Here is a 14,483-nt window from a genome sequence, read left to right as displayed (position 1 = left end):
AAACAAATAAAAAGTTTTTCTGTTTATAAAATTTTGTAAATAAGAAGTATGTTTTCTCCTTCAGTGACGGGCACTGATAAGGCAGCACCAATGGGCACTGGTAGGTGGCACTGATCTGCAGCACTGATGGGCATTGATAGGTGGCACTGATGGGGATAGGTGGCACTGATGGGCACTCATGGGCGGCACTGATAGGTGAAACTGATGGGTACTTATGGGTGGCACAGATAGGTGGCACTGATGCGCAGCACTGATAGATGGCATTAGGCATCACTGATGGCACTGGAACTGACAGGGATTGAAGTGGGCACTGATTGGCATTTCCCTGGTGGTCCAGGGTGGCATATCTGGTGGTCCAGTGTGGTGGCCATCCCTGGTGGTCCTGGGTGGCCATCCGAGGGGGGGCTGCACTGATAAACAATAAACAATCAGCACGGACCCCCCCCCCCATCAGGAGAGCAGCCGATAGGCTCTCCTCTACTCATGTCTGTTAGACGTGAATGAGGAAAAGCCGGTCAACGGCTTTTCCTGTTAACATCGCGATCAGCCGTGATTGGACACAGCTGATCACTTAGTAAAGAGTCTCTGTCAGAGGCTCTTTACCGAGATCGGTGTAGCGGTGTGTCAGACTGACACACCACACCACCGATCGCCACGAGGCAAGATCGGTCCTTCTGGAGGGCCGTCTTAGGACGTCCACCCAGAACGAGAGCCGCGCCGGCGGGCGGGTGGGAAGTGGTTAAACCAACCCTTGATTTTAACAGAATATACCAAATTTGGCCGCTAGATGGCGTTAATTAGCTCTATTGAGTGGCAAAAAGTGGTAGTTTCCATTTTAAATCGATGGGAAAACAATCGACCAGCATATTACCTAATAACCAGGGCTGTCTTTAAGGCACGGCTAAAGGAGCAGCTGCCCAGGGCCCAAAGCAGCTGCCTGTCACTTGCCAACTATCCCAGTTTAAATTCCCTTGTCCCTTGAAATTTTAAGCCTGTGCTGTATCCCGATTGTCTTGTACAGATGACTCACCTGCAGACCCTGTGTTCATATGTAAATAACCTGCATGGATATGTAAATAGCCCTGGGCCAGTGGCATTGATATGTAAATAGAGGTGGCAGTCATATGTATATCATGCCCCCCTGAGTTCATATCCACCATCACTTTTGCTGAATGCTGCCCACTGGACCATGCTGGAAAGTCCTGACTACATGACTACAAATGTGAACACCTCCTTACATTGGTGGTTACTGTGAATGCTCCTATTACATTAGTGGTCAGCATAAATCCCCATTACATTAGCGGTCAGTGTAAATCGCCAGTACATTAGCGGTCAGTGTAAATCGCCAATACATTAGCGTCAATGTAAATCGCCATTACATCAGTGGTCAGTGTAAATCGCCATTACATTAGTGGTCAGTGTAAATCACCATTACATTAGTGGTCAGCGTAAATCCCCATTACATTAGTGGTCAGCGTAAATCCCCATTACATTAGTGGTCAGCGTAAATCCCCATTACATTAGTGGTCAGCGTAAATCCCCATTACATTAGTGGTCAGCGTAAATCCCCATTACATAACTGGTCAGCGTAAATCCTCATTAAATTAGCGGTCAGCGTAAATCGCCATTACATTAGTGGTCAGTTTAGAAACTCCTCTTTATATTGTTATTCAGTTAAAAAAAAAACTTGCATTTGTGGTCAGTTTCTAAATCCTCCCTTACATTGGTCGTTCATGTAGAAGCCCCTTTAAATCAGCGGCGAGTGTAAATCCCCTTTTACATAGATGGCCAGTGTAGAAATTCCCCTTTGTTGGTTGTTGAAGTAAAATTCTCCATTACATCTAACTATGTAACTATTTCTCTTTCACAAGCAGTAGTTATAGAGGGGATCATCGATCATTTCAAAAAACTATTAGATGGGCACCTTAACGACCACAACATACAGGGATATACAATGTAATTCTAACATAAAGCACACACACAGTTTGGACTTGATGGACTTGTGTCTTTTTTCAACCTCACCAACTATGTAATATTGGTTGTCAGTGTGAATTCTTCATTACATTGCTGATCAGTGTAAATTTCCCTTTACATTGGTGGTAAGTGTAAATCCCCCTTTACATTGGTGGTCAGTGTGAATTGCCCCTAAAATTGGTGGTTGGTGTAGAAGTGTCACCTTACATGGAGGTCATTGTATAGTATATTCTCCCTTACACTGGTGGTTGGTGTAAATGCTCCTATTACATTCTAATGCATTGGTGTTGGTGTAGAAGTTCCTCTTTATATTGGTAGGTGATGTAAAATCCCCCCTCACATTGGTGGTCAGTGCAAATCCCCCCTCACATTGGTGGTCAGTGCAAATCCCCCCTCACATTGGTGGTCAGTGTAAATTCCCCATTACGTTTGGTGGTTAGTGAAGAATCCCCCACTATATAATTGCCAAAGATTTCCAGCTTTGCTCTACATGATTCAGAATTTGCCACACTGTATTGTCTCCTAACTAATTCCATCCCTCACCACTGCCACTGATCCCATCAACCCCCCCCCCCAGTTTCTGTTATAAAATTTAATTTAATTTAATTTTTTCTTCATAAATTTTGGCCAAAATTTATACCACTACATATCTTTGGTAAAAATAAGAAATTGGTGGATATTATTTGGTCTTTGTGAAAGTTATAGAGTCCACAAGTTGTGGTGCCAATATCTGAAAATTGATCACACCTGAAGTACTGACGGCCTATCTCAATTCCTGAGACCCTAACATGCCAGAAAAGTACAAATACCCCCCAAATGACCCCTTTTTGGAAAGAAGGCATTCCAAGGTATTTAGTAAGAGGCATGATGAGTTTTTTGAAGTTGTCATTTTTTCCCACAATTCTTTGCAAAATCAAGATTTTTTTTTTACTTTTTTTTTTTTTCACAAAATTGTCATATTATCAGTTTATTTCTCACACAGCATATGCATACCACAAATTACACCCCAAAACACATTCTGCTATTACTCCCGAGTACGGCGATACCACATGTGTGAGACTTTTACACAGCGTGGCCACATACAGAGGACCAACATGCAGGGAGCGCCATCAGGTGTTCTGGAGCACCCAGGACAATTCTGACATTTCTCTCCTACATGTAAAAATCATCATTTATTTGCTAGAAAATTACATCGAATCCCAAAACATTATATATGTTTTTTTAGCAAACACCCTGGAGAATACAATGGTGGTCGTTGCAACTTTTTATCTCGCACGGTATTTGCGCAGCAATTTTTCGAATGCTTTTTTTTTTGGAAAAAAAACAGTTTTGTGCTTAAAAAAAAAAAAAAAAACACAGTAAAGTTAGCCCAATTTTTGCATAATGTGAAAGATGAAGTTACGCCGAGTAAATTGATACCTAACATGTCACTCTTCAAAATTGCACAGGCTCGTGGAATGGCGCCAAACGTCGCTACTTAAAAATCCCCATAGGCGACAATTAAATTTTTTTTACTGGTTATATGTTTTGAGTTACAGAGGAGGTTTAGGGCTAGAATTATTGCTCTCGCTCTAACGTTCGCAGGGATACCTCACATGTGTGGTTTGAACACCGTTTTCATATGTGGGCGGGACTTGCATATGCGTTCGCTTCTGCATGCGAGCACATGGGGACAGGGGCGCTTTAAAAAAATAAAATAAAATGTTATTGTTCATTTTACTTTATTTTAGTTTGACATTTTTTTCCACAAAAATAATTTTTTTTTATCACTTTTATTCCTATTACAAGGAATGTAAACATCCCTTGTAATAGGAATATGGCACGATCGGACCTATTTACAGTGAGATATGGGGTCAATAAGACCCCGCATCTCACCTCTAAGCTGGGAAGCCTGGAAAAAAAAAAAAAAAAATATTCTGGATTTGATCGTATTGGCGAGTCGGTAGAAGCACCGGAGGGCGGCGGGAGGGGGGGGGGTGTCTATGGCTGGATATTGCAGGGTATCACCGACTATGGCTGGGTATCTCAGAGTATGGCGTTGCAGAGTATTGCGTTGCAGAGCATTGCAGGATATTGGAGGGTGTTGCAGAGCATTGCAGGGTATTGGTGGGTGTTGCAGAGCATTGCAGGATATTGGTGGGTGTTGCAGAGCGTTGCAGGGTATTGGTGGGTGTTGCAGAGCATTGCAGGATATTGGAGGGTGTTGCAGAGCATTGCAGGATATTGGAGGGTGTTGCAGAGCATTGCAGGGTATTGGTGGGTGTTGCAGAGCATTGCAGGGTATTGGTGGGTGTTGCAGAGCATTGCAGGGTATTGGTGGGTGTTGCAGAGCATTGCAGGATATTGGTGGGTGTTGCAGAGCGTTGCAGGGTATTGGTGGGTGTTGCAGAGCATTGCAGGATATTGGTGGGTGTTGCAGAGCGTTGCAGGGTATTGCAGAGTGTTGCAGAGTAATGGCAGGGTATTGCAGGGTATTGCAGGGTAATGCAGAGTATTGGCAGGTATTGCAGAGTATTGTCAGGGAATTGAGGGGTTAATTTTCGGTGAGCAGCGATGTAGGCACTGCAGATGCAGCCCACATCGCTGCTGACACCGATCTCTTCCCCCTCTTCTGTTCCGATCGGTACAGAGAGGGGGAGGGAGGAACCGGCGTCATAACATGACGCCGGTTTGTTTACAAGTGATCACTCCGTCATTTGACGGAGCGATCACGTGGTAAACGGCCGCTATGAGCGGCCGTTTACCGTGATCCGTGATGCGCCGGGTCCTGTGCAGGGCTGGACTGGAACAAAAATGTGGCCCTGGACTTCACCCAGAGTGGCCCACTTTAATTTTGCAAACATGCGCAAAAACAGTATATAAAACTATATACAATTGCGCAATATATTGAGTTTGAGATGGATCTGAGGGAAGCAGTGAGGCCTTTGTATGGGGCATCAGAGCGACCCGGGGGAAAATTGACACCTTGCCCCCCGGTAGGGTGACCACATTTCTAGACTGCCATTCAGGGACAATTACGCCAAAGACCAAGGGGGGGGGGGGGTGTAGTGTCAGGGTTGACGGGGAATTCAGCGGCGGGGGTGATTTGTTGGGTGAATGGCTGGTGCTGGCAAGTAAAACATCCCAACATCATGCTTAATATGGTGTCAGGATGATCAAATAACATTATTTCTATTATTACATTGTAATATATAATGAAATAGTTCAACTCACCAGAATGCAGAATGAGTAGGAACCATTGCCTGTTACCAGCATGTCATTTGCCACCGCCGCCTGCCACCAGATGCCGCGTGTCACTTGCCACCGTCGCTTGCCAACACATGCAGTGTGTCACATGCCACGTCATCTGCTGTCAGGGAGAGGGAGCAGGGAGAGAGAGGGGGACAGAGAAAGAGAGAGGGGGGAGGACACAGAGAGAGAGAGGGGGAGCAGGGAGAGAGAGAGGGGGGGCATGGAAAGAGAGGGGGGCATGGAGAGAGAGAGGGGGGGCATGGAGAGAGAGAGGGGGGCATGGAAAGAGAGGGGGGCATGGAGAGAGAGGGGGAGGGCATGGAGAGAGAGAGGGGGAGGGCATGGAGAGAGAGAGGGGGAGGGCATGGAGAGAGAGAGGGGGAGGGCATGGAGAGAGAGAGGGGGAGGGCATGGAGAGAGAGAGGGGGAGGGCATGGAGAGAGAGAGGGGAGGACATGGGGAGAGAGAGGGGGAGGACATGGGGAGAGAGAGAGAGGCGGGAGGACATGGGGAGAGAGGGGGGAGGACATGGGGAGAGAGGGGGGAGGACATGGGGAGAGAGAGAGAGAGGAGGACATGGGGAGAGAGAGAGAGGGGGGAGGACATGGGGGAGGGAGAGAGAGAGAGAGGGGGGACGTGGGGAGAGAGAGAGAGGGGGAGGACATGGGGAGAGAGAGAGAGAGAGGGGGAGGACATGGGGGGAGAGAGAGAGAGAGAGGGGGGACATGGGGAGAGAGAGAGAGAGGGGGAGGACATGGGGAGAGAGAGCGAGAGAGAGGGGGGAGGACATGGGGAGAGAGAGGGGGAGGACATGGGGAGAGAGAGAGAGAGAGGGGGGGGGGAGGACATGGGGAGAGAGAGAGGGGGAGGACATGGGGAGAGAGAGAGAGAGGAGGACATGGGGAGAGAGAGAGAGAGGGGGAGGACATGGGGAGAGAGAGAGATGGGGGGAGGACATGGGCAGAGAGAGAGAGAGAGGGGGAGGACATGGAGAGAGAGAGGGGGAGGACATGGAGAGAGAGAGGGGGAGGACATGGAGAGAGAGAGGGGGAGGACATGGAGAGAGAGAGGGGGCCATGGAGAGAGAGGGGGAGGACATGGAGAGAGAGAGGGGGCCATGGAGAGAGAGAGAGGGGGCCATGGAGAGAGAGAGAGGGGGCCATGGAGAGAGAGAGAGGGGGCCATGGAGAGAGAGAGGGGGGCCATGGAGAGAGAGAGAGGGGGCCATGGAGAGAGAGAGGGGGCCATGGAGAGAGAGAGGGGGGCCATGGAGAGAGAGCGGGGGACATGGAGAGAGAGAGAGAGGGGGACATGGAGAGAGAGAGGGGGGCCATGGAGAGAGAGAGGGGGCCATGGAGAGAGAGCGGGGGGCCATGGAGAGAGAGAGGGGGCCATGGAGAGAGAGAGGGGGCCATGGAGAGAGAGAGGGGGGCCATGGAGAGAGAGAGGGGGGCCATGGAGAGAGAGAGGGGGGCCATGGAGAGAGAGAGGGGGACATGGAGAGAGGGGGTCATGGAGAGAGAGAGGTGAGGGGGCAGAGAGAGGGGTCCGGGTCTGGACTACTTGTTTAATCTTCCCACTCCCTCTTGCTTCTCATCAATGTAACACACAGGCAGGGAGAGAGGGGCGGGAAGCGGTGTGTGTCACAAGCTGGCTGCACAGAGCAGTTACCCACACACTGGCACCAGGGATGTTCCGGAGGATGCAGTGACTATGGGAGGACTTCCGTCCCCGCCCACCAACGTGACCTTTCAGACACGTTTTGCAGCGGCAGAGCCTATCGGCTCTGTGCTACAGGTGGTGGGCGGGCCGGCAACAGAGCAGCGAAACACTGAAGCACCACCCCTACCGAGTCCACCCCTGAATTGCCGCTTTGGTCCGATGGTTGAGCCGGCCCTGGGCAGTACAGCAGTGTTCAAAATAATGGCTGCGCGGGCCGTGCATCCATTATTTTGACAGGCTGTCTGTCACTGAAACCAACCGGCAGGGCTGGACTGGAACAAAAATGTGGCCCTGGACTTCACCCAGAGTGGCCCACTTTAATTTTGCAAACATGCGCAAAAACAGTATATAAAACTATATACAATTGCGCAATATATTGAGTTTGAGATGGATCTGAGGGAAGCAGTGAGGCCTTTGTATGGGGGATCAGAGCGACCCGGGGGAAAATTGACACCTTGCCCCCCGGTAGGGTGACCACATTTCTAGACTGCCATTCAGGGACAATTACGCCAAAGACCAAGGGGGGGGGGGGGGGGGGTGTAGTGTCAGGGTTGACGGGGAATTCAGCGGCGGGGGTGATTTGTTGGGTGAATGGCTGGTGCTGGCAAGTAAAACATCCCAACATCATGCTTAATATGGTGTCAGGATGATCAAATAACATTATTTCTATTATTACATTGTAATATATAATGAAATAGTTCAACTCACCAGAATGCAGAATGAGTAGGAACCATTGCCTGTTACCAGCATGTCATTTGCCACCGCCGCCTGCCACCAGATGCCGCGTGTCACTTGCCACCGTCGCTTGCCAACACATGCAGTGTGTCACATGCCACGTCATCTGCTGTCAGGGAGAGGGAGCAGGGAGAGAGAGGGGGACAGAGAAAGAGAGAGGGGGGAGGACACAGAGAGAGAGAGGGGGAGCAGGGAGAGAGAGAGGGGGGGCATGGAGAGAGAGGGGGGGACATGGAAAGAGAGGGGGGCATGGAGAGAGAGAGGGGGGGCATGGAGAGAGAGAGGGGGGCATGGAAAGAGAGGGGGGCATGGAGAGAGAGGGGGAGGGCATGGAGAGAGAGGGGGAGGGCATGGAGAGAGAGAGGGGGAGGGCATGGAGAGAGAGAGGGGGAGGGCATGGAGAGAGAGAGGGGGAGGGCATGGAGAGAGAGAGGGGAGGACATGGAGAGAGAGAGAGGCGGGAGGACATGGGGAGAGAGGGGGGAGGACATGGGGAGAGAGGGGGGAGGACATGGGGAGAGAGAGAGAGAGGAGGACATGGGGAGAGAGAGAGAGAGAGAGAGGGGAGGACATGGGGAGAGAGAGAGAGGGGGAGAGAGAGAGAGAGGGGGAGAGAGAGAGGGGGAGGACATGGGGAGAGAGAGAGAGGGGGGAGGACATGGGGGAGGGAGAGAGAGAGAGAGGGGGGACGTGGGGAGAGAGAGAGAGGGGGAGGACATGGGGAGAGAGAGAGAGAGAGAGAGGGGGAGGACATGGGGGGAGAGAGAGAGAGAGAGGGGGGACATGGGGAGAGAGAGAGAGAGGGGGAGGACATGGGGAGGGAGAGAGAGAGAGAGGGGGGGAGGACATGGGGAGAGAGAGAGGGGGAGAGAGAGAGGGGGAGGACATGGGGAGAGAGAGAGAGAGGGGGGGGAGGACATGGGGAGAGAGAGCGAGAGAGAGGGGGGAGGACATGGGGAGAGAGAGAGGGAGGACATGGGGAGAGAGAGAGAGAGAGGGGGAGGACATGGGGAGAGAGAGAGGGGGAGGACATGGGGGGAGAGAGAGAGAGAGAGAGAGGGGGAGGACATGGGGAGAGAGAGAGAGAGGGGGAGGACATGGGGAGAGAGAGAGATGGGGGAGGACATGGGCAGAGAGAGAGAGAGAGGGGGAGGACATGGAGAGAGAGAGGGGGAGGACATGGAGAGAGAGAGGGGGAGGACATGGAGAGAGAGAGGGGGCCATGGAGAGAGAGGGGGAGGACATGGAGAGAGAGAGGGGGACATGGAGAGAGAGAGGGGGACATGGAGAGAGAGAGGGGGCCATGGAGAGAGAGAGAGGGGGCCATGGAGAGAGAGAGAGGGGGCCATGGAGAGAGAGAGAGGGGGCCATGGAGAGAGAGAGGGGGGCCATGGAGAGAGAGCGGGGGACATGGAGAGAGAGAGAGGGGGCCATGGAGAGAGAGAGGGGGGCCATGGAGAGAGAGCGGGGGACATGGAGAGAGAGAGAGGGGGCCATGGAGAGAGAGAGGGGGCCATGGAGAGAGAGAGGGGGACATGGAGAGAGAGAGGGGGGCCATGGAGAGAGAGAGGGGGCCATGGAGAGAGAGAGGGGGCCATGGAGAGAGAGAGGGGGACATGGAGAGAGAGAGGGGGCCATGGAGAGAGAGAGGGGGCCATGGAGAGAGAGAGGGGGACATGGAGAGAGAGAGGGGGACATGGAGAGAGAGGGGGCCATGGAGAGAGAGAGGGGGCCATGGAGAGAGAGAGGGGGACATGGAGAGAGAGAGGGGGGCCATGGAGAGAGAGGGGGGCCATGGAGAGAGAGAGGGGGCCATGGAGAGAGAGAGGGGGCCATGGAGAGAGAGAGGGGGACATGGAGAGAGAGAGGGGGGCCATGGAGAGAGAGGGGGGCCATGGAGAGAGAGAGGGGGCCATGGAGAGAGAGAGGGGGCCATGGAGAGAGAGAGGGGGGCCATGGAGAGAGAGAGGGGGGCCATGGAGAGAGAGAGGGGGACATGGAGAGAGGGGGTCATGGAGAGAGAGAGGTGAGGGGGCAGAGAGAGGGGTCCGGGTCTGGACTACTTGTTTAATCTTCCCACTCCCTCTTGCTTCTCATCAATGTAACACACAGGCAGGGAGAGAGGGGCGGGAAGCGGTGTGTGTCACAAGCTGGCTGCACAGAGCAGTTACCCACACACTGGCACCAGGGATGTTCCGGAGGATGCAGTGACTATGGGAGGACTTCCGTCCCCGCCCACCAACGTGACCTTTCAGACACGTTTTGCAGCGGCAGAGCCTATCGGCTCTGTGCTACAGGTGGTGGGCGGGCCGGCAACAGAACAGCGAAACACTGAAGCACCACCCCTACCGAGTCCACCCCTGAATTGCCGCTTTGGTCCGATGGTTGAGCCGGCCCTGGGCAGTACAGCAGTGTTCAAAATAATGGCTGCGCGGGCCGTGCATCCATTATTTTGACAGGCTGTCTGTCACTGAAACCAACCGGCCCACTGAGCCATCGGCCCACCGGGAATCTCCCGGTAGTCCCGATGGCCAGTACATGCCTGGTCCTGTGGACCCGGCGGTCACGGATGCTCTCGAGTGCGCGCCCCAGGTGGCGCGCGAGAGCGGAATTCTGGGAGGACGTCATATGATGGCCTCCCAGAGTTAAGAAACCGCCCTGTAGCCGTCATTCGGCTATAGGGCGGTTGTTAAGTGGTTAATATAACTCATATAAATTTCATAAATAAAGGTAAAAAAGACATGATACAAAAAAATTACTGTAGTTACTATCAATGGTTAGCTGATGATGTGATTGGAGGACAGACTTTTACATGGTGATAATAATGTGATAACTTCCTCCAACTTTGGAACCTTAAACAGAAAGTGATAATGGGGGAGGAGTCAATAACCCAATGATGGGGGTCTTCAGGATCAGTCCAGTCTTCATCTTGGTTGTTCTCCCCCCATCCTCACTCTCTGACCTCTGGTGGGGCTCAGCCCCGCTGTTATTCATGACTAAATCATGGACTAAATAAGGAAGTGCAGGACTTCTTGTGTTGGGAAGATGGCAATGAGTGATAGAGGGGGAGGGGATACTCGTCCTATAATCCCCTCATCCCTGTCACTCCTATAGAAGACAGTTCTCGTTGTTTCCTCCTCTCTGACTAAGGTCCATGAATAAAGAAATGATCTGGTAGGAGATCAGAGGACCCATTTACTAGTTACCTTGAGGGGGGAATTGTAAGATCCTCAGAGACAAAGCTGCCTGATGTGGGCGGAGTCCTGGTTTAGGGGAACCAATCGGCTCATGTTTAGTAATAATCTTTGTATTTCTATTTTAGTAGATGGACGGGAGATGAGGAAAACCTCAGAGGATTGTCTCACTTTGTCTCCAGACTGTAAAGTAGAAGATGAGGACATCACACAGTATAGTCCAGGAGAAAACCCGACTACCTCAAATGTCCATCCGGCACCACACAGTGTAGATGGACCATCGTATTCCTCTTATCCTGAGGAACCTCAGACTGTGTGGGACGGTGCCGGACCATCGTATTCCTCTTATCCCGAGGAACCTCAGACTGTGCGGGACGGTGCCGGACCATCGTATTCCTCTTATCCCGAGGAACCTCAGACTGTGCGGGACGGTGCCGGACCATCGTATTCCTCTTATCCCGAGGAACCTCAGACTGTGCGGGACGGTGCCGGACCATCGTATTCCTCTTATCCCGAGGAACCTCAGACTGTGCGGGACGGTGCCGGACCATCGTATTCCTCTTATCCTGAGGAACCTCAGACTGTGCGGGACGGTGCCGGACCATCGTATTCCTCTTATCCCGAGGAACCTCAGACTGTGCGGGACGGTGCCGGACCATCGTATTCCTCTTATCCTGAGGAACCTCAGACTGTGAGGGACGGTGCCGGACCATCGTATTCCTCTTATCCCGAGGAACCTCAGACTGTGCGGGACGGTGCCGGACCATCGTATTCCTCTTATCCTGAGGAACCTCAGACTGTGCGGGACGGTGCCGGACCATCGTATTCCTCTTATCCTGAGGAACCTCAGACTGTGCGGGACGGTGCCGGACCATCGTATTCCTCTTATCCTGAGGAACCTCAGACTGTGAGGGACGGTGCCGGACCATCGTATTCCTCTTATCCTGAGGAACCTCAGACTGTGCGGGACGGTGCCGGACCATCGTATTCCTCTTATCCCGAGGAACCTCAGACTGTGCGGGACGGTGCCGGACCATCGTATTCCTCTTATCCTGAGGAACCTCAGACTGTGCGGGACGGTGCCGGACCATCGTATTCCTCTTATCCCGAGGAACCTCAGACTGTGCGGGACGGTGCCGGACCATCGTATTCCTCTTATCCCGAGGAACCTCAGACTGTGCGGGACGGTGCCGTCGTTCCAACACATAAGAGGTTTTCCTGTACTGAGTGTGGGAAGTGTTTTAGATTGCAATTCAGTCTTTATGAACATAAAAGATCTCACACAGGTGAGAAACCATATTCCTGCCCTGAGTGCGGGAAGTGTTTCAGATTTAAATCCAGTTTTTATGAACATAAAAGATCTCACACAGGTGAGAAGCCGTATCCCTGTTCTGAATGCGGAAAATGTTATTCAAGGATTTCACATCTTTACAGACATCAGAAAGATCACACAGGTGATAAGCCATATTCCTGTTCTGAGTGTGGAAAATTGTATGTACAAAAATCAGAACTTGTCATACATGAGAGGTCTCACACGGGCGAGAAGCCGTATTCCTGTCCTGAGTGCGGGAAAAGTTTTCCTGACAAGTCCGGTCTTTACAGACATCAGAGAGTGCATGCAGACGATAAGCCGTATTCCTGTCCTGAGTGCGGGAAATGTTTTTCAAGAATTTCAGATCTTTACAGACATCAGAAATTGCACACAGGCGAGAAGCCGCATTCCTGTTCCGAGTGCGGGAAATGTTTTGTACAAAGATCACAGCTGGTCAGACATCAAAGTTCTCACACAGGAGAAAAGCCATATTCTTGTTCTGAGTGCGGGAAATGTTTTTCAAGGAAGTCCCATCTTTACAGACATCAGATATCGCACACGGGGGAGAAGCCGTATTCCTGTCCTGAGTGTGGGAAATGTTTTTCACAGAAGTCCAATCTTTACAGTCATCAGAGATCTCACACGGGGGAAAAACCATTTCCCTGTCCTGAGTGCGGGAAATGTTTTGTACAAAAATCAGAACTTGTCAGACATCAGAAATCACACACGGGGGAAAAGCCGCATTCCTGTACTGAGTGCGGGAAATGTTTTTCAAGGAAGTCACATCTTTACAGACATCAGAAAGTGCACACAAGGGAGACGCCGTATTCCTGACCTGAGTGAGGAAATTGTTCCTCACAGAAGTCCCGTTTTCCTGTACATCAGGGATCCCACACAACCCTTGAGGTGTATTAGTGAGTGCGGGAAATGTCTTGTATATGAATGTTGCTGGACATGTGGGGAAGAAGCACACCCTGATATACACCTCAGATATACTCCATGGCTGATCTTCGTCATGGAAGAAACAGTTGATAAGGAGATCAGAGATCACCAAAGACATGGATGAAGTGTTGTACCGTGTCGGCCATTGATAGCAGGAGAAAAATAAAAATGGAGTCCTTACCTCTCATTGGCTGAGTACATTTTGTGGTGTAAACTCTTGCAAGAGGTCTGTTTTCTCAAGTCGTCTTTCAGGACGAAACGCGTTCACCCCCGCCACTTTAAAGGCGGCCCTCTAGGCCTTTTAAAATAAAAATGGAGTCATTACCTCTCATTGGCTGAGTACATTTTGTGGTGGAAGATTTCACAAACGCTTACAGGTCTGTTTTACCACCTCAATACCGGGCACTTCCACCCCCTTCCACCCAATTTTCAGCTGACATTTGCGTGGTCATACTACACTGTACCCAAACAGAATTTTTATAATTTTGTTCCCACAAATAGAGTTTTTTTTTGGTGGTATTTGATCACCACTGCAATTTTTATTTTTTGCTAAACAAATAAAAAAAAAAATAAAAAAAAAATTTTGAAAAAAAAAAAGTTTTTCTGTTGTTTCTGTTATAAAATTTTGTAAATAAGAAGTATGTATGTGTTTTCTCCACTGATGGGCACTGATAAGGCAGCACCAATGAAGTGGCACTGACGGACATGGGTGATGGGCACTGGTAGGTGGCACTGATATGCAGCATTGATGGGCACTCTCATGGGTGGCACTGGTGGGCACTGATAGGTGACACTGATGGGTACTTATGGGTGGCACAGATAGGTGACACTGATGCACAGCACTGATAGATGGCATTAGGCATCACTGATGGCACTGGAACTGACAGGGATTGGAGTGGGCACTGATTGGCATTTCCCTGGTGGTCTAGGGTGGCATATCTGGTGGTCCAGTGTGGTGGCCATCCCTGGTGGTCCTGGGTGGCCATCCGAGGGGGGGCTGCACTGATAAACAATCAGCACGGGACCCCCCCCCCCCCCCCCCCATCAGGAGAGCAGCCGATAGGCTCTCCTCTACTCGTGTCTGTCAGACGTGAATGAGGAAAAGCCGGTTAACGGCTTTTCCTGTTAACATCGCGATCAGCCGTGATTGGACACAGCTGATCACGTGGTAAAGAGTCTCCGTCAGAGGCTCTTTACCGAAATCAGTGTAGCGGTGTGTCAGACTGACACACCACACCACCGATCGCCACGAGGCAAGATCGGTCCTTCTGGAGGGCCATCTTAGGACGTCCACCCAGAACGAGAGCCGCGCCGGCGGGCGGGTGGGAAGTGGTTAAACCAACCCTTGATTTTAACAGAATATACCAAATTTG

The 14,483-nt window shown here is 51.2% G+C and overlaps 1 protein-coding gene across 1 annotated transcript in view; it reads left to right on the top strand.

Annotated features, from left to right (window-relative positions):
• The window catches only part of LOC143955493 (uncharacterized), a 70,359-nt gene extending 57,062 nt beyond the window's left edge, over positions 1-13,297 (top strand). Inside the window, exon 15 of the mRNA XM_077465531.1 lies at positions 10,915-13,297. Coding sequence (XP_077321657.1) covers positions 10,915-13,002 — 2,088 coding nt within the window. The 3' untranslated portion in view covers positions 13,003-13,297. The remainder of the gene's footprint in view (positions 1-10,914) is intronic.
• The last annotated feature ends 1,186 nt before the right edge of the window (positions 13,298-14,483 follow it).

This window comes from Lithobates pipiens, unplaced genomic scaffold (genome assembly GCF_037356315.1).
Source record: "Lithobates pipiens isolate NorthernLeopardFrog02 unplaced genomic scaffold, aLitPip1_a1.2 Scaffold_35, whole genome shotgun sequence".
In the NCBI taxonomy this organism is placed as follows: domain Eukaryota; kingdom Metazoa; phylum Chordata; class Amphibia; order Anura; family Ranidae; genus Lithobates; species Lithobates pipiens.
Note: the sequence above shows the minus strand (reverse complement) of the source record. Positions and strands in the feature narration are given on the sequence as shown.